The sequence below is a fragment of the Copadichromis virginalis genome, linkage group LG19 (assembly GCF_057382275.1).
Source record: "Copadichromis virginalis isolate Kocher_CV1m ecotype Utaka linkage group LG19, C_Virginalis_male_GT1.1, whole genome shotgun sequence".
NCBI classification, from domain to species: domain Eukaryota; kingdom Metazoa; phylum Chordata; class Actinopteri; order Cichliformes; family Cichlidae; genus Copadichromis; species Copadichromis virginalis.
The window spans coordinates 9,665,569-9,690,942 of record NC_140636.1 but is presented as its reverse complement, the minus strand read 5'-3'; the positions used below and the strand labels follow the sequence as shown (position 1 = coordinate 9,690,942).

The 25,374-nt window shown below is 39.9% G+C and overlaps 1 protein-coding gene and 1 long non-coding RNA gene across 5 annotated transcripts in view; one reads left to right on the top strand and one right to left on the bottom strand.

The window, feature by feature from the left end:
- The window catches only part of esr2b (estrogen receptor 2b), a 67,503-nt gene that overhangs the window by 6,409 nt on the left and 35,720 nt on the right, over window positions 1-25,374 (top strand). For 2 of the 4 annotated variants that reach the window (XM_085441502.1, XM_085441500.1), the window contains exons 2-5: window positions 14,203-14,717; window positions 20,152-20,348; window positions 20,435-20,551; window positions 21,096-21,452. In XM_085441502.1, the coding sequence (XP_085297628.1) occupies window positions 14,287-14,717; window positions 20,152-20,348; window positions 20,435-20,551; window positions 21,096-21,452 (1,102 nt within the window). In that variant the 5' untranslated portion in view covers window positions 14,203-14,286. Of the gene's footprint in view, window positions 1-7,077; window positions 7,184-9,987; window positions 10,615-14,202; window positions 14,718-20,151; window positions 20,349-20,434; window positions 20,552-21,095; window positions 21,453-25,374 lie in introns of those variants that run through there. The other 2 variants (XM_085441501.1, XM_085441503.1) reach the window with 2 other exon arrangements.
- On the bottom strand, window positions 23,073-23,353 carry LOC146685529 (uncharacterized). The gene is made up of 2 exons (XR_014916737.1): window positions 23,282-23,353; window positions 23,073-23,203 (listed from the first exon to the last, which is right to left on the bottom strand). It is a non-coding gene; the product is annotated as an uncharacterized LOC146685529 (long non-coding RNA).

Here is a 25,374-nt window from a genome sequence, read left to right as displayed (position 1 = left end):
CTACCAGAAAACATCTAAGAGACCGCTCTTAGATGTTTTCTGGTAGCTTTTGAATTCAGCTTACAATTACCGATACCCTGTGTGCACATGTGACATGATCCATGCATATCAGGGGTTTCGTTCACACGTACTACATTTTTAAAGTGAAAAAGATTATATTTGTTAGGTTGATATTAAACATTTTTGCATTAAATGATCACTGTTTGCTCAGGTTAGGAAATGCACATTTGTAAATTATTTTACATGTTCAAATTAGCCAAATTATGCAGATTGCCCACTCTGCTCTCACTAGATCTTATTCATCTACTTAGTTACTTTCTTAACCAAATTTTGCCTCTAGTGACCTTTATTTCTCAATTTTGTGAAGACTCGTCAGAAACTAAAGTTGTAAAATGATACTGCAGTGTACCTTTGATAGGTTACCAGACTCAGTTCTTGCTCATGGAAAATAACTTCTGTCTGTCATCGTGGCCTCTGTAAATCAGTTTAAAATGTATGTCAAAGTGTAAAGTGCTGTGCAAAAGTCTTGACCCACATGTAATTTCTCTATTTTTTGCTCCCAAGGAACCAGACTTGAAATTTAAAACAAAAAAAGTGGTTTTGAGCTGTAGTTCTCCAGGCTTTCTGAAGGTCTTTCAAGTTTTTCTTTGGGCATTGGCTGCTTTTCCACTCATTTACAGGCCAATCCTTGTAGCTGACTATTTTTAGAGGAATAATCATGAAAGGCACCTGTCTCAAGGGATGAACCAGCATTGTGTGTACACATAACAGATGGCTTAGCAAGGAGCCAATTCAAAACTGTATCTTTTGCAGTCTTTTGCTACCAGCCAGCAATAAAACCGTATCATTTATTCTCATTTCTATTTTTAGATAGATAAACAGAGTTTGACTGGCATCAAATGGAATCTTTCCACAAACGAGGTGATTTTGAGCTCAACTGGGAGAACCTAGTCAACTATTACTTATGTACTCCACAAATCTGGCTTTTATGGAAGAATGGCAGCTTGAATACATCATCCCGACTGTGAAGCATGATGCAGTGGTGCCTTTTTTCAACAGGAACAGGATAGCTGGTCAGAGTTGATGGGAAGATGGATGGTGCTAAATACAGGTCAATCCTGTAAGAAGTCATGTTAGAGGCTGCAAAAGACTTGAGACTGCGATGGGGGTTCCCCTTAATCACAGTATACTCACATGTCCCTGTTAAAATGCAAAAGAATCTGTGGCAAGCCTTTTAAATTGGTGTTCATAAATGCCATCCATCCAATCTGACTGAACTGAAGCTATTGTTCATAGAAGAATGGGCAAAAATTGAAGTCTGAATGTGCAAAGGTGGTAGAGACATGCCCATGGTAACTGCAGTGACAGGTGGTTTGGTATGGTTTTGACTCAGGAGGACTGAATACAAACGCACTTCACACTTTTCAGACTTTTATTTATAACGAATTTTGAGCATCATGTATGACATCACTTCCACTTTACAATTACAGTATGCACTACTTTGTGTTGGTCTGTCATATAAATTTAAAATAACATTTAAGTTTGTAGTTGTAACAGGACAAAATGTGGAAAAGTTTAAGGGTTGTGAATACTTTTTCAAGGCACTGTATCTACTGCAGACGAATAGTGTCTGAAGATCATGTCCTTAAGAAAAAAAGGATTCTCTTTAATTCAACTCAATTCAATTTTATTTATATAGCAGTCACAACTGTTGCCACTAGGGATGGGTACCGGTGTCCGGTGCCATCATAAACGGTAGTAACCAGACCGAAAAGCAGTGCACATTTCGGTGCTTTATTTTGGTGCTTTTTTTTCCTGAGCTGTGATACACTTCTAGCCAATCATTTTACGTTTCCGAGGATAGTAGGCGGGTCCAGGTACGTACGTTCCTTTAGAGCAGAGCTACAGATTAAAAATGCCCAAGGCGAAGCGGTCAAAGTCTGGCTGTACTTCACAGCAAAATATGCAAACTCAGCAGCCTGCAACAAGTGCTTTAAGGTGATACTGTGCAAAGGAGGTAACAACTCAAATCCGATGAAACACCTGACGACGCATAGCGTTGTTTTTTTTTTAAAGCCGAGAAATGCGCCGTATTTGATGGCAGCAGCAGCCGTTCTTCTCTGCGTGAGTAGCTTTATGTTGTTCGTGTGTAATTTACGTTGAGTAGGCTAACCACGTTATTACATTAATGCATGTAAGGTGAACTAGCAAACATCATCATAGCTACATGCAGCTGTCTTCTTGTTTGATGGCAGAGACTCCCTTCACCCTGGCCAAAAAGGCTAAAATGACCAAAGAAAAAGAGGGAAACAGCTAAACATGAGAGGTTTTTGGACAAAGTTTGTATTTTTTCCATTGTTTAAGCACTGCTTCCAGCCAAGAGTGATACCATATATGCCCCATAGCTGCAGAAAAGGCTAACATTGTTATCTTTTTACAAAAAACCAGCTGAATATGAGAGGTTTTTGGACCAATTTTGTGTTCTCCATTCTTTAAGCACCGGTTTGAGCACCGTTTGAGCACCGGCACCGTTTCAAAAGTACCGATTTGGCACCGGTATCGGATAAAACCTAAACGATACCCATCCCTAGTTGCCACAAGGTTCACTTCACTTCAATTCAATTTTCAATTTATTTTTTTTATACAGCACAAAATTACAACAGTCACCTCAACCTCTTGCAAAACCAGGCTCGTGGAGGAGCAGCCACGACTGTTTGGGGAGGAGGAAACAGGACAATAGACACGCTGCGGAAGAGAGCCAGAGATTAATAATAGCTAATGATTAAATGCAGACGGGAGTATAAACACATAGAGAGTGAAAAGAGGAGCATGAAGAAGAATGGTTCATTGCGTCATGGGAAACCCAGCAGCCTAGGCTTATTGCAATGGAATTAGGGGCAGAGAGACAGGACAAAAGGCAAACTATGGAAGAAAGCCTGAGTTTAATAATTGCTTATGGTATACGTTAGTGGTGCAACGGCTCAAAAATCTCGTGGTGACAAAATTTTAACATTTACTTATTAACTTATTTAAGTATTTTTGCCTTTTAAAAAACTCAACTATAATTGCTTATGGTATACTCAACTCAAGACTCATTCCACGCAATTATATAAAAACAAATTAAGGTAAAATATAGGGCAGTACAGGGCTTTGTATCTACCACTCCGTAGCTTTCCGTTTCCCTGGAGGTCCACCCGTTTGTAGTTGGGCAACAGAAGATGACTGGGACAGTTCAGCCATAACTTTAAACTTTTCCTGCTCATACATGCTTGGAACGATCTTGCGGGATATTATAGCGTGTCTCAAGCACGTTCATCATAGATTAAACCCCTTGTTTTGCACAACGGAATACGGCCTCCCGTCTGCAGCTAAACACCCCAGTAGCTTTTGTAATAGCTTTAGCCCGGGCGGACTGGGCAGCAAAGGGCTGCTTAAATACTGCAAACTCCTCTACTCCTCCACTTGGACCGCTAGCGCTGGCCATAACTATCGCTTGACAGACCCACCAGATTCCTTTTTCGAATCTTTGGATCATGTGCGTGCCGAACCGTGGAGTGGGATCGGTTCGGATTACGGATCATTCGTGATCCGTTGCACCACTAGTATACATCAGGTCCTTCAGTTGATCCTTCTACTGTTCTACAAAGTCTCATCAAAACTTGTCTCAATGGAAGGCCATTCTTAAGGAAGGGAACTGGACTAACAAACGTTTGCAACAGAACTTTGAAGTTTTTGCTCAGATTGTCTCGCCGTGGAGGTCAAGAGAGGTCACTGAGTGTAGTCATCTATAAAACATGATGTAGGCTGTGTCATGGTTTGGTGCTGGATTTTAGTTGTGTTGGAGATCCTGATGGAATTTACGGACTGATGGAAATATGAACCTGCGAATGCAACAAAGTACAGTCAAAAGCACAGATTCGACATACAATACCATTTGGAAAGTATCTCATTGTCAACTACTCCATTTTTCTGCTTGACAATGATTTCGAACACTCCCAATACAATATAAGTAAACCAGGATAGAAAAACACACAACTGAACACTCTCAGCCAGGGACTAGGCCTCCTCAGAGCTCAGACCTCAATGTTATCAAAGCAGTTTATGATCATCTTGAAAGAAAACAGACAGCAATAAAAATCCAAAGAAGAGCTTTGGAATGTTCTTAAAGAAGCCTGGAGAACTATTCCTGAAGACTTCTTAAAGAAATGTCAAGAAAGCTCCTCCAAGGTTCAGGCTGTGTTGAAGAATAAAGGTGATCATACCACATGTTAACTTTCAAGCTTGTTAGAATTGCACAAAGTCTGTTTTTGCCGTATATACTGTATTTCCATGTATGTCACATTTCAATAAATTTCCTATTTTGACTAAAAAGTGTGCAAGCCTTGAGGGCTGGCTGAAGGCACAATACTGTACGTTATCTTAAAATCTATATACTCTTTCCCAGTACTGCATTTTGATACTGTTCTCTGTTAGGCAAAAAACTCTATGGTGGTAACCTATTAGGCAAGTAATAGGTCAAGATCACCTCTAGATGGTCAGGAACCAGCAGCTTCACCAGCTTCTCTTCTTGTGATCAGGACAATTTTTTAGTTGCGTAGCAATTCTCCCTTGAGCCCAAATGATGCTTGATGTTCTGGGCTTATATTTAGAGAGAACAGGTGTCACTGGAAGCAACAACAAAATATAAATATTAGAGGATCAGTTATTTATTTTGACTGTCTGATTCATAGACAAAAACGATGGATGTAGCTTCCTGGTTGGAAAAATTAGGCCACTGCAGGAATACTTTAACCTGCGTCTTAAGGCCACCAGATGTTGGCAACCACCTAATGACCAAGTCATTTCCTAATGAGTTTGTTTATGGTCTGACTGAAGGTACAGTCAGAAATAAGTCACATAATTGGTCAGTGAATATAGCTAGCAGTTCCAGGAAGTGGTAAACTCACTGACAAGGTTATCGTGAATAATTATTTGATATAAGAATTTTTATAATTAATTTATAACAGTAGGAAAAACCATAAAGATGCAATTAGCTATAAAGACTTAACACCACTTTTTGCACCACTTTTAATTTTTTTCCTGCTCTTGAGCTTCACATTTATTTGAGGCTAATAATTAATGAAAATAACAACAACAAAAGAATTACAGAGAGTTCAGCAACAGCTCCTATCATCCTCAACTTTCTTTACCCCTGCTTGTTTCTGTTTTTGGCAAATAAACCTTGCTGGGACAGCAGGTGTGAAATCCTCTCTCGTCGTTGTGTCTAAGTAGAAAAATGTAGCCTATAGGTCTAGTCATGTACTACTGACTTGTGACACAGTAAGCATAGATGGGCCAGTTGTCCCAGCTTTGTAGCTTAGTACTCGCAGTACTAATCCGTTCATCAATTTCCCATTTCCCTCCACTTATCCCATTCCGGGTCGTGGTGAGGCTGGAGTCTATCCCAGGGTACACCCTGGACAGGTCCTCAGTTTGTCACAGGTTTAACTACAGGCACTTTAGAATCACGAGTTAAGCTATGAAGCACGTCTCTGAAATGATCACATACTCACGTATCAAATTTTAGCACTTGGTGTTAACTGATTTAACACCATCCCTGAGGTATTTTTTGCTACTTTTACACTTAAATTTGATGCTTAAAAGGTTCAGAAGAAAAATGGAATGCCTTTCACAGGACATGGCATTTTCTCTGGAGAACTCTGCTACAGTAAATGGGCCAAACCCATCTGGCAGGTAGATGGAGTGGCAGCAGTGACAGGTGACAGCTAAAATGACTCCACATCCCGACACTGTAATCAGTCTGTCCGTTCTGCCGTAGCCTCTCTGTTTCGACTTCTCTGCAAACCAGAAGCAGAAACTTCCTCCTGCTACTCCTGCATGCATGTAATCTGTCAACCTCTTTAATTCGGCGGGCCTCTCGTCCTCCAGCAGCTCCTTGTCGGCTTTGTGGGATTGAGAGAATGGAGGGATAGGGGCTGCCTAATAGTTTTGCCGGGAGCCTTTGTGTTCCGGTATGTGTTACTGGCTGGGAGCCTTTTTCTGACAGGGGGAGCTTCTTTATACAAGAGGAATAAACAAGTTTTTAATATACTGCCTAAAGAAGGACATAGTTTAATCCATTTGTGGTCAGGTTTCATGATTTTTTTGTTTAAAGTATAACAGCAATGCACCCCCTACTTTTCACAGATTGTCAGAAGTGTTTGGGGTTTTTGATTCTGCGACAAAGATGTTTTTGTTGGTGGGGATAAACCGACTTTGGCCACATTTGGAGGCTGGTAGATGAGTTTAGGTTACATGCTGCACCTTTTCAAAAATGAAGTCCAGTATTGAGCTTTAGAATGAACTGTGCCATATGCAACATTTAGCTGGGTATTTATTTATAAAAGTTTATTTTAACTCGGGAATTTTTTCTCTTTAAAGTTTAGACGGTATGTAACTGATTTACTGGCTGGTTATGCAGTGACAATAAGCTTGAAGCAGCGACACACTCCCAAACTTTTAAGTCCACCGGACAATGCATGGTGTCACTGTCCTCTGCCTCTTTCATTTTGCATTAAGGAAACTTTGGTTTTGTCAAAGGTTGTTTCTAACCAAGCGGCCGTATGCGCATGTATTAAATAAAAGATGCCCATTTAGGTGAATATAGACTTCTACATCATGCTTTTTATTTTCTGTTTTTACTACCCAAAACAACTGATATTATGAGTAACCACTTAACTAAAAAAGATTTTTTAGTCTGTGTTTTTCCCTTAAAGTTTGGTCCTACAGGGTCTAGATGTTAAAAAAATGCCTTCATTACTTGACTGATAAAAAATTATGATACTTAATGTTTTCTCCTTTTTTCTGTTTTAGTAGTAAGAGTGAAAAGTAGAAAAAGACCAGCATCTTCTTAAAAGACTAAAACATTTTAACAATTTTAGCTTTTATGAAAATTTGAGCAAAATAAAGGCAAAGCCGTCCTGATTGTTCAATAGCCCGGTTCTTAATTATATGTAAATGAAAGGAAGCAGTGGAATTAAACACTGGGTCCTTTGACCCCTTGTTGCCTGACTGGTGGTTTACCATGGAAAGCTGCCATGAGCACCAGTGTGTCCAAAGCTCAAACTTGAGCACAACATTCTGACAGAAGAGCTTTATTCATAGTAAAAGCCTGAGTGTTGAGCCACACAGCTCTAGGAATTAAGTGAGTTGTTTATACTCTTTTTTTATGTCTTTTAAATTAAGTGTGAAGTCATTTAGTTAGAACATTTGGCTTTTTTTTTTTTTTTTGAGAAATACTGAAGAGTTGCAATCAATTAGAGCACAGCAGTGTGTTTAAATTTGGCAAGTCTGAGAAAATATTCAGATGTGAAATGTCAGGCAGAGTGTTGGCAGTTAGCTTTACTATAATTGTGAATCTTCTGTTTGGTCTCTGTAGCAGTTTAATTTTCTTTTCCATTCCTGCTGCTTGTTCCATAAACTTTGATCTGGTCGTGCTTAGCTCTTGCAAGTCGTATTTCATGGATGCAATAACGCTTTAATTATGCATATGAGTAAACTGCACTACAAATCTAACAAAAGAATTCTCAAAATTCCTTGCAAGTAGCACCAAACGTTCTTTAAGTACTGCACGTGCTATCAAGCTGCTTGGTGTTGGTGAAAATATGTGCGGATATTTGTGCTAAAACACAAAATCACTTTATAACAGCAAACATGTCCTACAATGCTGAGTTTGTCCTCCAAGGCAGTTAAGTCATAGGAGGAGTTGCAGTTGACAGAAGGCAGATGACCCAGCTGCAGTCCCAACAGCAACACTCAAGTCATTTCTGGGTCACTAGTGGGGAGAAGAACTCAGTAGCGAGCCCACAAAAGCACGTAGGACTAATACATTTTGGCACCGTGTTAGCAAAAAGTTGCCAGATGTACATGTCATGTACATTCCACTCCTGACAACCAGTGTTGGTCAATTTACTTGAAAAAGGTATTAGTTACTAATTACTGATTACTTTTCCAAGAAAGTAAGTACTTTAGTGATTACTTATTTTCAAAAGTAATTAGTTACTTATTTTTTAAAAAGAACCTGAATACATAAAGCAACAGACCTTTCAGCCCAATTCTATTTTTTTATGCATAATCCATCATATAAAACTGAATAAATTTAAAGCTTGTTTTATTAGTTTTAATCTTTAAACTTGATGCACATTGCATCAAGCAAAAATTTAATTATATGCAACAGTCTTTGACTTGAAGAAATTTGTTTAACATTTAAACCTATTTTCTGCATATTCCAGCATATAAAATGTAATAATTTTTGTGTTTACACTCACTCTTTCAAATAGATGCAATGAAAACACAGCAAAGGATAAATAAAATCAAAGATTCAGCTGCACTAGGTCCTGTTCCTCTTAAATCTGTTGTCACCTGTTTAGCAGGAGTGGGGCCGGTGGAGGTTTGCCCAGTGCCGCAGCAGTCATGTCAGTTGGGGGATCTGTGGGTTTCTCTGTGAATTTCACATTCCCGTGCCGGCGTGCTAGGTGCTTGCTCAGGTTTGAAGTTCAATTTTTTGCTGTAGAAAGAAGTTTTCTTCCCACACAGTGTGTGAGTGTACAGCGCACACTAATGTTTTTGTCACTTTTTACAGAATCAAACTCAAAGTAATGTCAGTTCAGTACTTCCACGCTTTAAACGCTGCATGGTTGTACTCTCTCCCACACTCCATATTATCCATTATTGGTCTGCACACATCTGTTGCTGCCACGGACGTTGGCAGCTCATACGTCATTGTCATGAGACACTCACAAAATCACGGTTTAGTAACGCAGTAACGCAGCGTGCTTACGGGAAAGTAACAGTAATCGAATTACTTTTTTGCAATAGTAATCCCTTACTTTACTCATTACTTGAAAAAAGTAATCGGATTACAGTAACGCGTTACTGCCCATCTCTGCTAGCAACATATCCCTACATAATTTCCTTAAGGATAATTAAATTCCTGATTGTGATTCTGATGTCAGAGAACACACATTATCGTCTGTTCTATCCCATATGGAAAAGAAATAGTAAAAACTTATAAAAGACTTGCTTAAGATGTGGCCTACTTCATATAGTGAATCATATAAGGCTTATATGATTTACTCATGAAAGTGGCCACTTTCTCATTACTTTCATATATTGTTTTAGTAAGTATCCAAAACATACAAGTCATTTATATAATTTTTCAAGGGATCTTATATCTGTTTTTACTCTTGTATGCTTTTCATACAAGTTTCACACAAGACAGAAACAAACTTTATAAGATTTATATATATCTTTTCCATATGGGATAGCTTCATATCTCTGCTCCTTGGCAGTACAGCTAAGAGAGATTTCCTGATTTAAACCGCTAGTAAAAATTTATGAAATGTATTTGAACCAAAATACCAAGCTTAAAACAGCAGCTTCAGTTACTGTGTAAGCTGTCTTCGGATCTGATGTCAGCGATGAGCAGATATTTGCTTCTTCTCGTCAGATCAGGTGATTATCATGTTCAGCATCATACACATTACTTACAGTGCCCTGCATGCACTTCTAAAATTGGATGGTAAAAGCTAAATGATAAATAATGCTAACATATTATGGAAAATACATAATTACTGTCTCTGTTTATCTTAACCATCTACCTGCAGCAAGGCAGATGTCTGTATGTATGGACATCTGACCTGACTTAAGAGCTATAGGTTTCAACTCATGGTGTCCACTTGGGTTCAGTGAAACCCACTAGTTAAAATCAAAGGCTGTATTTCTTGGACGTATTTACTTTTTGTGAATGGAAGTGAATGTGATGGCCTCGAAGGACCCAGGCTGGGAATTAGGTGAGAGGTGACGTTCGTATACAGGGTGCATTGTTTTTGCTCAAGACCACTTTGACCTGACCTGCGTTATACACACATTGACTGTTCATTGACTGACTAGTACACAGTAACAGCGTTGAACTGCCGACGTTTTTCTTGTGTTTTATAATTTATCCTTTTGTCCAAGATACATTTGCATGTTATTATGACTTTTGGTCTCAGCTGACACTGTGAAGCGAGTGAAATGTAGCTTTATGTTTACTATCCAGGCCATGGATTGTGGCCACGAAGTGGAAAATAGAGCAGCGTTTAAAACAAATTAAAAACAGAAACATAAGAGAACACAGAGATCTGAAACACAAAGCGTTATTCATTGTATTATATTTAGCTTTTTCTTAAATTTTGCCATATTTTGCTTTTTCTCTATCTCCATAGCCACGGCACTACTGTACCTTCAGATTCTTTGCTCACCTAGGACTTCATGATGCACGTAGGGCTTGAAAAAGTGTTTCCAAATGTACTTAGATGTACTCACTCCCCTTACCTGCCAGCTGTATGTTTCTACTTGTCATTCGTGGTGTGTGCGATTGACTGTGCAGAGGTACCAGCTGCTGAGCTGTTGATTCTGGCACTGATTAACCAGTGGATGGCTTTGCTGGCATAGTTTGCTGGCACAGTTTTGCAAGCCAAGTGAGGTCAAACAGGCAGATCATTTTGTGCTTTTATATTCTGTCTCTGGAACAAATGTTCACAGTTTAATCACACTGCTAATAAATACTGGGTTCGTCTCTTCACCTTCGGCACAGTAAGTAAGCTGTTACATCATTTCACTGGGCTCCACAAACTGTGTGTGTTCACGCGCGTGTGTGTGAGAGAGAGACACATGTTCAGTAAAAGCAGCATGTAACAAAGTCTGTGGGAATATTTAACAGATGTCAGTTGTTGGTGTTAGCTAACAAAGCAAAACACCCTGCACTAGTAGTTCAACTGCTATAGCAGTTGAACTACTAGTGCAGGGTGTTTTGCTTTGAGTTATTATAGTTGTATGAGTTATTATACTGTAACCGTTTGGCCTTCTTATTGTGTATTGTGTGATTTTGGCAGAGTAGTGCAATCTAAACCAATTACACCACAACATCTTTTTTTGATAACCACTGTTTTCTTTGCACGCTAACGAGAAAAAACAGAATCTCGTGTTTCTCATGTAAGAGCGTTAGAGTCCCAGTGAGCACTTTACTTGGTTAAAAGTAAAACTTTAGCAGACTAATTTTTTTCACTTAGTCATGAAACATGTGTCTAGTTTTTATCTTTCAAACACAGCAGGCACCCAGTGTCTGCTCCAGGTTTGCAGACTAATATTACCAGAGAGCAACGCACTCAGCAGACCAAAGGGCCTGGATCCTCTCTTAGCTTCACTGAGGTGTTGGAACCTTTCTGCTGAGATTCTTGTCCAGATTGACATCACTGAATCATTGAGTTGCTGCAGATTTGTCAGTTAAAAATCCATGATGTCCATGAATCTCCCACTACATCTTCTGCCACATTATAAAAGTGCCCTCATGTTGAGATGCTTTGACTGAGATGTCTGAGTACAGTGAACTCAGTGTCAACCTTTGATGCATAGTTTACGCCAAATTTGGACCCTGTCATCTGAATGAATTAGACCAGGCAACCTTTTTCCAATCTTCTTCCAATTTTGGTGATCTGTGTGCATTGCAGCCTCAGTTTCCTGTTCTTAGATGATGGGTTTGGTAACCAGCGTGGTCTTCTGCTGCTGTAGCCCATCTGCTTTAAGGTTTCAGATGCAGTGCATTCATTATAGAAATAGTAATGTTGTCTTCTTAGTTTTGTTCATGGTTCTTGTTAGCTATGCATATTCAATATCAGTTGTAGAGTTTTAGGGAAGTGCAGACACAAACATTTTATTTTGGTGAGCTGCACATTTTTAACATCCTTACACTATTTATTACTTTTATTCATTGTTTGCAGTGTGACTATGTAAAGACATTTTGCTGACTACATTAGAAATTGATTTCTTTGAAAACCAATTTTTGTCCTGTATATTCATCCAGGGATGCTATTTCATCTAAAAGCTACAGGGTGTTACTGAAATTATTTGAAATGGTAAATGAAGCTGTGGCATCATCTGTCAGCGTGCTGTGTGAAATCTAAATAAAAACAGAATGCAATGATTTTACAATAGAACATTAAATATTTAAACTGAGAAAATGTGACGTTTTAAGAGAACAATTGGCTGATTTAGATTTTGATGGCAACAACACATCAGAATTATTGAGGCAGAGTATCCATATTTTCCATAAAGAAATTAAAATTTGTCTGACCACAGAACAGTTTGCTACTGTTTAATTTCTCGATCCCATTTGGCTTATAATTTGCATGATAGCGCTTTAACCTGCATTTATTGCTAGCATAGTTCACGGTGTTCTTGGACAGTGACTTCTGGAAGCGTTCCTGAGACCATGGAGTGATTTTTAATGGCGCAACCAAGACTGCAACTGAGGGTCCAAAGTTTACAGGCATCCAATATTGACTTTAAATTTCATTCAAGTCAGTTCAATTCAGTGCAATTCTATTCAATACTATTTATCACGCCAAATCACTGTAACAGTTGCCTTACGTTATATTGTAAGGTAAAGACCCTGCAATAATACAAAAAAACCCCAACAAACAATGCCAACAATCATATGACCCCATATGAGCAAGGAAAAACTCCCTTTTACCAGGAAGAAACCTCCAGCAGAACCAGGCTCAGAGAAGCGCCCTGTTTCTTGCACACAGATTGCACAGTTAAGCTAATTAGCTGCTAAATGTTTCTTAAACATTTTTTTAAGTACCACTAAATGTGTTTCTGGCATCACATTTAAAATGAGCTAATATTTTTTAAGAAACACTAAAACACATTGAAAAACAGCACCTAAGATGTCTGGAACATGTGCTGAGGATGCCACAAGGAGCGACACGCCCACATAACAAAGAGCGACACCCCCTGAGAAGAGAAAGAAAAGTTGGAGAGTGACTGAGCTGATTGAGCTACTTGTCTTTAGTAGAGACAGGCACAAACAGCAGCAAGAGAACAAGAAGTTTCAGCCTTATGTCCAAAGGACTAATGGCTAAAAATGGCTCTTCGTAAAAGAGCGTTGTCAAGAATGTTGACCCCTTTAGTGGATATGTTAATTGGTTAATTGTAGAGTTAAATAGGGTTCTGTGTTAGGACAAGTTCTGTTTACATTACATCCTTCCTATATAGCCTTACCCTGGGCAGTATAATTACAAGGCATAGCATGTATTTTCACTGCTATGTAGAGGATACCCAGCTTTATCGTTCCACGACGCCAGATAACACCCTGTCTTAGAGTGACGATGACCCCAATACAGCACTTAGGTCTCAGATTGTTGGCTTACTCGTGTTTCTTAGGATATTTCAAAGTAGTATGGGAGGCAGATCCTTCAGCTATCAAGCCACTCTTCTGTAGAGCAAGCTCCCAGCTTGGATTCAGGAGACAGACACCCTCTCTTTAAGATTAGGCTTTAAGACTTTCCTTTTTGCAAAGCTTATAATTAGGGCTGGATCTGGTGACCCTCAATCCTCCCTTATCCTCCCTGGCTCTTTTTCACAGCATGTTTTTGTCCTGTTTTCCTCCCCTCACCCCCAAACAGTCACAGCAGATGGCTGCCCCTCCCAGAACCAGGTTGTGTTGGAGGTGTTTTCTTGTTAAAACTGAGTTTTTCCTTCCCACTGTCACCAAAGTGCTTGCTCACAGGGGCTGGTCTGATTGTTGGAATTTCTCTGTATTATTGTAGAGTACTTTCCGTACAATATAAAGCACTTTGAGGCAACTGTGATTTAGTGCTATACAAATTAAGTATTCTTAAGGAATAATTCTAGTGCATTGCTTGTATGCTTCACAGTAATGAGGCTTTGTGTTGCAAACTGGCACATGCATGTTAGGTAAGTGGGCAAGCCACCCTGGTGACAGATCCTTGAAGCAGTTGACAAAATAGACGACTAGTTACTGTCTTGGTCACGCTCCAGTTAGGTTCAATTTTAAAAACATTCCCTATTTCTCATCCTTTTTCACCGTGTTAACTGTTGTCTGCCTTTTGCCAAATTAGATGATTATGTCTTGTCAGTTTTGGACTGCAAAACTATAATTTTGATGTCTTGGAACTGGGACTGAGTTAGTGCATTCTGAACATATGGACTTGTTCTAAGATGGTGAACTGAAAAGCTCTGAGCTACATAATTTGAAAAAATAAATTCCTTGGTATAAAAAGAAAATCTGCTATGGTCGATATTGTAAATATTGGTATTTGCTCAGAATTTGCAGCAGTTAATTATTTTAATATAGTGTTTCTTCCCTCTCTGCTACAGGACCCGGCCATTCGAGAAGATGCTATAGAATATCCACCTGCATCAAATCATTCATTCACAGCAAATACAGTATATTCCCCTGACATGACCTCCTCCCCTGCCCTGGATGCTAACCCGTTACCCCTCCTTCAGCTTGAGGAGGTGGACTCCAGTAAAGCCACAGAGAGGGTGAGCTCCCCAGGACTTCTGCCTGCTATGTACAGCCCTCCTGTGGGCATGGACAGCCACACCATCTGCATTCCCTCTCCATACACAGACAGTAACCATGACTATAACCACGGGCACGGACCTTTGACCTTCTACAGCCCCTCCATGCTGAGCTACACCAGGTCACCCATCACTGACAGTCCATCATCTCTGTGTCCTCCCCTCAGCCCCTCAGCCTTTTGGCCTTCTCACACTCACCACAATGTACCTTCACTTACTCTGCACTGCACTCAGCCTCTAGTTTATAATGAACCCAGCCCACATGCACCCTGGTTGGATCCCAAAGTTCACAGTATCAGCCCCAGCAGGTAAGATTACTGAGAAAGCACTGATGAAAGCTATTCTTGTGTCAGTTAAATTTAGCTTAAGTGGTAGTAACATTCAAAGACCTAGTTTTCATTCTCTTTTACTTATCCTTGTGAGGGTTGAGGGTGGGGGCTGGGGTGTAGGGGGTCACATAGAGACAGACAACAGAGCTCTAGAAGCTCTGGCAGACATGTTTTTGGCAAAAGACTTGGCATTATATCGGCTAGCAGCAGCAACTATTAATGAAAGCTACTATTGCGTGCTTTTGGACAAGAGCCAGATCTTTGCTTTAGAAAAAAGCATCTTATTGGTAACTTGCCATACTTTGCACAGATTTTAGGCAAGGCAAGGCAAGGCAAGTTTATTTGTATAGCACAATTCAACAACAAGGTGATTCAAAGTGCTTTACAGAGACATTAGAAACAAAAACAAATAAAAAGCATGATTTAAAATTGATTAAAACAAGCAAACAAACAAACAAACTAATTAACAAACAAACAAACAAACAAACAAACAAACAAACAAAATAGTATATAAAATCAAAACAGATAAAATCAGAACAGTAGATAAAATCAGTAGTTAAATGTAAGTTTTGAAATTTAAGCTTAAAAGTGTGGATTTGGTGCTTTATTCAAATGCAGCTGAGAACAGCTGAGTCTTCAATTTGGATTTAAATAAACTGAGTGTTTCAGCTGATCTGAGGCTTTCTGGGAGTTTGTTCCAGATATAAGGGGCATAAAAGCTGAATGCAGCTTCTCCGTGTCTGGTTCTGACTCTGGGAACTGATAAAAGACCGGATCCAGATGACCTGAGGGATCTGGAAGGTTCATATTGGGTCAGACCATTCAGAGCTTTATAGACCAGCATCAGAACTTTAAAGTCTATCCTCTGACGGACAGGCAGAGCTGGACTGATGTAGTCCACTTTTTTGGTCTTAGTGAGGACTCGAGCAGCAGAGTTCTGAATGAGCTGTAGTTGTCTGACTGCTTTTTTTTAGGTAGACCTGTAAAGATGCTGTTACAGTAGTCAAGCCTACTAAAGATGAATGCATGGACTAGTTTTTCCAGGTCCTGTTGAGACATTAGATCTTTTATCCTTGAAATATTCTTGAGGTGATAGTAAGCTGATTTTGTTATTGTCTTAATGTGTTTTTCTAAGTTTAGATCTGCATCCATCACTACACCCAAATTTCTTGCCTGGTTTGTGATTTTTAGATGTATAGATTGAAGTTCTCTGGTGACCTGTAATCGTTTTTCTTTGGGGCCAAAGACTATTACCTCAGTTTTCTTTTTGTTTAGCTGGAGAAAATTGTGGCACAGCCAGTCATTAATTTCCTCGATGCATTTACCAAGAGCCTGTACAGGGCCTTGGTCTCCTGGTGACATTGTGATATATATTTGTGTGTCATCTGCATAGCTGTGATAGTTTATTTTGTTGTTCTTTATAATCTGTGCCAGTGGGAGCATGTAAATGTTAAACAGAAAGGGTCCCAAGATGGAACCTTGGGGAACTCCACATGTGATACTTGTCTGCTCAGATGTGAAGTTACCTATTGATACAAAGTATTTCCTGTTTTCTAAGTATGTTTTGAACCAGTTTAGTACAGTTCCTGAAAGACCTGCCCAGTTCTCCAGTCGTTTGAGTAATATGTTGTGGTCAACTGTATCAAATGCTGCACTGAGATCCAGTAAAACTAAGACTGACATTTTTCCACTGTCTGTATTCAGACATATGTCATTGAACACTTTGGTCAGAGCGGTTTCAGTGCTGTGGTTCTGTCTAAAACCTGACTGGAAGGCATCGTAGCAGTTATTCTGTTTTAAGAAGTAATTGAGCTGTTGAGAAACTGCTTTTTCAATGATCTTACTTAAAAATGGGAGATTTGAGATCGGCCTGTAGTTGTTCATTTGTGTCTTGTCAAGATTGTCCTTTTTCAGTAAAGGTTTTATTGCAGCAGTTTTTAGTGGTTCTGGAAACACGCCTGATATTAAAGAAAAGTTGACGATCTGTAACAGGTCTGACTCCAAAGTCTTTGAGACCTTTTTGAAAAAACGTGTTGGCAGGACATCTTAACAGCAGGAGGAGGAGTTCAGTTGACCTAAGATGTCCTCCAGGTCTTTGCTGTTAATAGGGTGAAACTGTTTTATGGTGTTTAAACAGTTTTTCGGTGGACACAGTACATAGTCTGGATCTGCTGTTGATGTACCAATTGCTTGTCTAATCTTTTGGATTTTTTCTGTGAAGAATTTGGCAAAGTCATTGCAGGCCATGGTCGAATGAAGTTCAGCTGCCACTGACACAGGAGGGTTTGTTAGCCTGTCAACTGTAGAAAATAAGACCCGAGCATTATGGCTGTTTTTAGTGATGATGTCAGAGAAGTAGGACCTTCTTGCACTCCTCAGTTGTAAATTATAATTGTGAAGTTTCTCTTTATAGATGTCATAATGAACCTGGAGGTTTGTTTTTCTCCATCTGCGCTCAGCTTTCCTACACTCTCTTTTTTCATTTTTCACTAGTGTGGAGTTTCTCCATGGAGACTTTTTCCTTCCAGAGATAACCTTCACCTTAATGGGAGCAATAGTGTCCATTACATTTAACATGTTAGCATTGAAGCTATTGATGAGCTACTATTTTTAATACTATTTAATACTATTTTTAGACACTAAAAATAGTATTATTTGCCACACAGATCATGAAACAAATTTTAATATTAGCCAAAGATAAGCAAAGTAAACATTTCATGTAAAACTCCATGTAAAAAAGCAATTGCCCCCATAACCTCTCAACTGGTTGTGCCACCCTTGGCGGGAAGAACTGCAATTAAGCATTTGCAATAACTGGCAGTGAGTCTTTCACATTGCTTATTTGCAGAATTGTTTTAATTCAGCCACACATAATTTTGAGCTTGGCCTGTTTAACATTCTGCCTCAATCGGATTTAAGTCCAGACTTTGACTAGGCCACTCCAAATAATCGCCTATGACCAAAAAAAGATAAATTCCATTTTAACAAGAACAAACCTCCGGCAGAACCACCCTCAGGGATGGGCAGCCATCTGCTGCGACCAGTTGGTGGTTAGGCAAGGAACAGAACAAAAGACAAGCTATGGAAGTGAGTAGATATTAATAACAGCTAATGATTCAATGCAAAGTCATAGATAAAGACACAGAATCAACAACTGGTAAGTAAAGAAGAAACAGTACATCCCTCCAGCAGCCTAGACCTATTGCAGTTTAACTAAGGGAGGGTTGAGGGTCATCTAATCTACTCCTATCTATAAGCTTTATCGAAACGTTTTAAGGCTCATCTTAAAAGTGAAGACTCCAAACTGGGAACTTGTTTCACAGAAACAGGGGCCTGAAAGCTGAAGGCTTTGCCTACCATTCTACTCTTAAATGTTCAGGAACCACAAGTAAGCCTGCAGTCTGAGAGCAAAGTGTGCTATTGGGTTGATATGTTAGTATGAAGTCTTAAAGACAGGAGTGCACCTGATTATTCAAGCCCTTGTATGTGAGCAGAAGTATTTTAAAGTCAATTTTGCATTCAAAGAAGAGAAGCCAATGTCAGAGAAATATGGTTCGTCTTTCTAATCCCTGTCAGTTGTCCTGCTACAAATGTGCTTCAACTTTAGGACACAATGATGGTAGAGCAGAATTCATGGTTCCCTCCCTTACAGCAACTGGTCCAATCAAGAAAGCTGCCCCAAACCATCAGAGTACGACCAACATGTTTGACTGTCAGTATATTTTTCGTGTTCATTTTACGCCAAATTTACCTTCCAAATATTCCAAAAAGTTCAACTTTTGTCTCATCACTCACCAGATGACATTTGGGCAAATATAAGGGCGGGGGAGTGTCCAACTGTGGGTTTCGCCTTAACCTTCTAAGACCCGAACTCTTCCACGGCATGCATTTTTCATTTCTCTTTGATATTTGGGCTGATTGGGACCCGATGAATATAAAAACAAAGAATACTAGATTTTTTTTTTTTTTTTACCTGATTTTTGTTTCTAAGAAAAATGAGAGCCACAAATGAGGATATTCGTTTAAACATTCGATAGAACAGTAGCAGTATAATGTCCTCATAAGTGGATATCAAGCCCTTGCAGAGCAAAATTGAGTATTTTGGTCTAAATAACCCAAAATGTGATGTCCACATATGTGGACGCCAGGTCCTAGGACGTTAGAACTCATGGATGCCATTTTTGCCCAGCCTCTTTTTTGATGCTGAATCGTGAAAACTAGCCTTAAGTGAGACAAATAAGGACTGCAGTTCTGAGTTGCTTTGTGAACTACTGGATGACTCGTCTGTGCATTTTTTAGGTAATTTTGGTAGGCCAGTCATATCTGGACCACCATTACAAGTTCTCTCCATTTGTGGATAATGGGTCTCATTGTGGTTCTCTGGAGTCCCAAAGTCCTAGAAATGGCTTTGTAACTTTTTTATAGTGATAGATGGGACTTTGTTTTCCATTCATTACTTTTACTAGGGAGGTTTGGTTAGATTTCTTCCCTCAATAAATGAAATTGCCATTTAAAAACCATTTTACAGACCAATACAGACAAAACCAATACAGACAAAGATAACTGAATAATGTGAAACATGCAAGTGTGACAAATATCCAAAAAAGTGGCAATACTTTTCACATTTTCTGCATCACACAACTTCTAGCTGATTTTGAATCAGATCTCTAATCTCTTCTCCAGATCAGGTCATGTGTTTGGCCAAGTTACCGCGGCTAAAAGCGAGCCACCTCTGTGACGGTGACAAATCTGAATTTAAGCTTAACATAACTCGGGAACTATTTTAACCTCCTTTGTTGTACAGCCCTCGGAAAGGGGGAACCCAAACGAGACTAATCTAGTGCCACCATAAAAAAGAAAGATTTCACAGATCATAATTGTTCTATATGTAACTAAAGTTCATTGCTCTTGTAACCACAGCCAGTTAGACGCCTGCTATGGACACCAAATAAGAACAGATAAACAAGCTCCTGTGGGTCGTCGTCCCTTCCTGTCTGCACAGAAGGGTGGCTGTTACAAATGTGCGGAATATGTTACACTTGGTTGTGTAGTAATTCATTGTATGTTCGTATTCTAGTAAATTCTGATACCAGTGTTTAAAATAGCAATTAAGCTAAAAGATGATAGCAATATTTTTTTATTAATTATAAAATTAATTTCTGTTTCTTTTGTGTCTTCAGTTCTCCTCTATATTTGTTGATTAATGTGAGCAGTTAATGGTTATGATGGCACTTATCGTGTTGCATCGATAAATACTATCTGTGATGCGATTTTTCCAGTTGACTTAAATGCTGTTATGGAGACATTTTCAGCAACACAGTACCTGTTGGACAGCTAATGACAGGTGAATGACGGGCTAAAATTTCTAATGTCAAGCTGTCCCTTTCAACGATTCTTCGCTTCCCCTCTGCAGCTCCATCATCAGCTGTAACAAGCTGCTGGGAAAGAAATCTGAAGGAGCGGAAGGAGTGAAATCCTCATCGTGCTCATCTGCGCTAGGGAAAGCCGACATGCACTTCTGCGCCGTGTGCCACGACTACGCCTCCGGCTATCACTACGGTGTGTGGTCCTGCGAGGGCTGCAAGGCTTTTTTCAAGAGAAGCATCCAAGGTATGACCTTTTTACTTTATATTTACTCACAATTTTTCTTCTCATCAGCTGAAATAATCCATTACTGTGTTTTCTTCTTTTATTAGGACACAATGATTACATTTGCCCTGCCACAAATCAGTGCACTATTGACAAGAACCGGCGTAAAAGCTGCCAAGCCTGCCGGCTACGTAAATGCTATGAAGTGGGCATGATGAAGTGCGGTGGGTTTTTACTCATCTTCATTAGAATTGGGATATTTCATGATTTCTTGTCTTACAGCAGAGCTAAAATTGACTCAGTTAATAGGTCTGTGAGCTCATTAGACCTTTTGAGCTTTTTTGAAAAGCACGCAGGACAAGTCTTCCTTCCACTGACTGTAAGAATCATCTAAATACTTTTAATTATTTCTGTGACACATGTAAATAGGTAATAGTGTTTCTTTGGGCCTTTAGTGTTTCTTATGATCAGCACATTCCATTCTGTTGCCTGCTCTGTGATTCTGGGCTAACCTTGGTGTGTTAAACTGCAGCTGGGATTGCTCTTTGACATATGAAGCATTGTGTTTATAAATGCCTTTGCTCTTCTTATCAGTAGACTGGTCATAGTGTCTGCTAATGCTCAGATAGATCCAGTTTTTTTTTTGTTCTTATTAGATTGTTAAAAATATATATTTCCTTCTATTGCATAAAGCACAAGCTTTTTCTCACACGAAGTGTAAAGGAGTTGCAGGTAATTCGGCAACTGTCTGTTGTCTTCATTCACCAGGGGTGAGGCGTGAACGTTGTGGCTTTCGTGGTGCTCGACACCGTCGCGGTGGACCCCAGCCTCGGGATACGACAGGTCAGAGTTTGGTAAGGGTTGGACTGGGTTCTCGGGGTCAACGGCATCTTCACCTGGGGACACCTGAAGACACCTCTGTCCACACTCACTCAAATCACACGCATCACTCAACCATGAACCCAGAGGAGTTCATTTCCCGAATCATGGAGGCAGAGCCGCCAGAGATCTACCTCATGGAGGACCTGAAAAAGCCGTTCACTGAGACCAGCATGATGATGACCCTCACCAACCTGGCAGACAAGGAACTGGTTCTCATGATCAGCTGGGCCAAGAAGATCCCTGGTAAGATCCAAGCTACTCAGTTCAGTCTGTATGTAACTCTTTCACACAAGTACTGCTAAGTAAATGTTTTTCTTTTCTTTAATTCTACTCAGTCATACATGTTTTCTTTTTTGTTACAAAGAATTTTGTGTTAAAAAATGTTCTACATTCTTTATTTTGCAATATTGTAAGATTCAATTGCCATTCTGAAATTGTCAGTAGTGATCTTTTGCAATATGGAGATTATTATAGTGGGTTTGGGGTGGCTGTAGCTCAGGTGGTCACCTACTACCAGAAGGTTGGTGGGTCAATCCCAGTCTGCTCCAGTCTGCATGTCTATTCTTGGGCAAGATACTAACCTCGTGTTGATTGTGCGAATCTTAGATAGAAAGCATTTATTTGTGTAGAGTGCTCAGATAGAGTAGAAAAGCTCTCTATAAGAACCAGTCCATTTACCATTTGTCCTCAAATATGGGAATTTGTCATGATTCGGCTGTGTGGCAGGCAGGAGAGGACCCAAACGCAAACTCACGGAGACAAAACGTAAACTCAAAAACACAGCTTTAATGCTGGCAAAAAGTGAAACACAAAAACAGTACTAAACTAAACTAGGAAAGCTAAACATAAAGTATACCAGGAACTACAGGGAGAATCACACACAGCATGAGGGAGACTACGACACTGACAAACAGAAACACAGAGCCTAAATACACAGAGGGACAACGAGGGAATGAAACACAGAAGGAGAGCACAGCTGGGAGTAATCAGGCTGGACGAGACAGACGCAAAACTAGAAACACTCACATGAGGCATGGACCTTCAAAGTAAAACAGGAAACACACTGACTGAATTCTAAAACACGCAAACTTAACAGCAACTGGGGAGACAGAACATAGGAACCTGAAACATGGTACAAAACATCACAGTGGACATAACATGGAACACAGGGAAGCCATATAACAAAGCCAAAGAGCTAAACCTAAGGTAACCATAACTGAGATCCAGGGAAACAAGAAACAGTACATCAAAGGACTCAAAACATAAACCATGATATAAAAGCACAGGATCTCTTCCAAATAAAATAGGAAACATAATGAGACGCAGACATGATAACCAGAACTTGACAACGTAAGACACAGACATGAAACACATGAAGAGCAGGGGAGACTTAACATGGGTTGGAAACACAAGGGGGAACTAATAAGCAAATGAACATAGGAGACCTAAAGAGCTTAACATACTATAAACATCAAAATGAACTAAAACTCAAAACACTGGGTCCTAAGACCCAGGATCGTGACAGAATTTGTAGGACTGCATGATGTTTTTTCACATTTTAACTAGCCAATAATAAGACAGCTGTAATCCAAATTACAGGTCATGATTCATTTTGATGGTAAGAAACGCCACTGAAAATACCAGCCTTTTATCTTAATGAGTTTTTGAAATGTTCATGTTTAAACATTTCCTCAAATTTGAAAGTTAAAAAAAAATGGTGAAAGTGGATCTACATTCATTGGCAGATACATGGACCGTATTTCAAAAATTATACATCCTGAAAAATGTTCGATATGTAAAACTGTCAAGAACCGTAGTTCTAGCACGCAAGCTGGACCTAGAAGCAAGCACAATACGCCGGGATGCACGCAGAATAACTTTTATTTCTCAAAGAGTGTCCCGGAATGATCAAAGGAAAACACGCAGTGTTAATATTAGAACCAAAGGACCGGGAGATAACAACTTGGGAACGCCATGATCGGGACCGTGGGAGGCTGCAACAGAGAAGGGAAGAGAGTTACTGCAGAGCAGGGAGATAACAGCATACAACGGGGTAGAGCTATTTATCTTACAATCAGGGCTGGGCCGTGGGAACTGGAGGGAGGGGTGAGGGACCGCGGGAGAGGGCTCCAGGAAGGCGGAGGAGATGAACTCCAGGCGTGCAGCACAGGCAGGTGTACGCTCAAACACGGCGAACAATAACTTGGGCACACAGTAGAAGAATAAACATAGTTCAAAAGAAACCAGAGATTCCACATCCACCTTCACGTGAGGGCCAAGTTACCGCTGAATGGTGACTAATGGACCGGCGTGGAACAGCCGGCCATGCGGGGTTAAATAGTCCTCCTGACGATCGCCTGGAATGGGATGCAGGTGTGGAGATGACAGCCACACCCGTAGGCGTGGGCATCCCATCCGCTCCTCAGGCACCAGGCCGCAGACCATGACAAAAACAAAACATTTCACAGAAATCACTCCATGTGTCCAAACTTTAGACCACAAAAGTTTTTACGCAAATCAGAGATGTTTGAGGAGAAGGTCCAGGTTGATTTAAGATGGAATGAAATTTAAAGCCAGCAGTTTGCCACAATTTGTCACTGAAGTAACCAAGCAGAAAGGGGTCAGGAAGATAAGACTTGAGCATGGCTTTAGAAGAGCAGCTTCTCTTTGTAGGAAACCATCTCTCTGTCAATCAGGCCTTTATTCTAAAGCATGGTAAAAGGCACAGGAAAGTTTTCTTGAGCTTTATAAAAACTAAACAATATATTATGACATGAAGATACTTCAGTCCAGTGGCAGTGGGCAGTGGGGTATTTATCAATAGAAAAAGCTCTAACGTTTATGAAAATACAGTTCAAAGTTCTAAATCTATCCACTCATTCACATTTTCTAAAGCTGTCAAGTGGGCCAGATTGGAGTCTTTGCCGGTGCAATTCCAGCCCCCAGGTCTTATGTTTGCCACCCCTGCTCTAAGCACTGCCTGTTAAACACCAGGCACTCCTCATCATCTGCTAATACCATCCCTGCAGTGAAACATGATAGTAGCGAGGCTGCTTCACAATAGCAGGTACAGCAAGACTTCTCAGAGCATTAAGTAGAAAGCAGTTACCTGGACAGAAGCGCCTTAAATAAAAGGAGATCCATATGACAGTAAGCCAACGTACACGCAGCCAAGCTAGCCTCGAGTAAAAAGTCTTACTGTTCTTCAGTAGCTTAGTTAAAGCAACCACGTAATCCACACAGAATAGCTACAGACACACCTGAAGACAATACTATGCACTTCATATCCAGTCAGTGATCCAAAGGAACAATCAATGGGCAAATCTAGTTGTAGAAACTTACCCAAGAGGCCTCAAAGGGACTTCTAGCAAGAATCCAAATACTGGTAAATGACATATTTCATTTTCTCATAATAAACCTTTTTAAAATTGAATTACTGAAAAGAAGTTAGAGGTCCAAATATTTTTTAAAAGCAAATAGTGAAAAAAAAAAGCCAGATGAGTGCAAATAAATGTAGCAGCCTGATGTGATGTTAGTATCAGTGTTGGTTCCTTCCATAAAGTTGCTTTTCATGATTGATACTGTTTTTCTTTTGCACTAAAGGATTAAATCAAGTTTAAAATGGTAAATGGCCTGTATTTATATAGCGCTTTCTGACTCTCTGGTGTCACCTGTGTTAGCTGACCCACTTTTGAGGCCAGATTCAATCAAAGAATCCCCATCAAAGTAGCTCTGTCTGTTGACATGTTTGGCACTGAGGCACCGGTTGTGCAACAGTCTGTTACAAAGTTACAGATGTCCTGCACCACCCCTGTACATTTCTCTCTGTTTCTGGGTAGAGCTCTATGTAGTCATACAACAGAAAGAAGTTCCTTGCAACAGTGTCTATATCAACGGTCAGGGAGCCCTGATAGATTGGCTGGCTAAGACACATTACCAGATGGCCACAAAATCTTCCAAGCAGTGAGTGTTTCTGGTCTAATTCCAGGCTGGCCTGAACCCTTTACTGCTCTTTCACCATATTTCCTGTCTTGTTGAACATCATGTTGCACTGGATAAGGCAGTGAGCCAATGAAACACAGGAGTGATGAAGAAATGATTCCCCCGATGAATCATTGTTATATAGAACATTTATGATCAGTTTAATGTTATTTCACATAAAAAC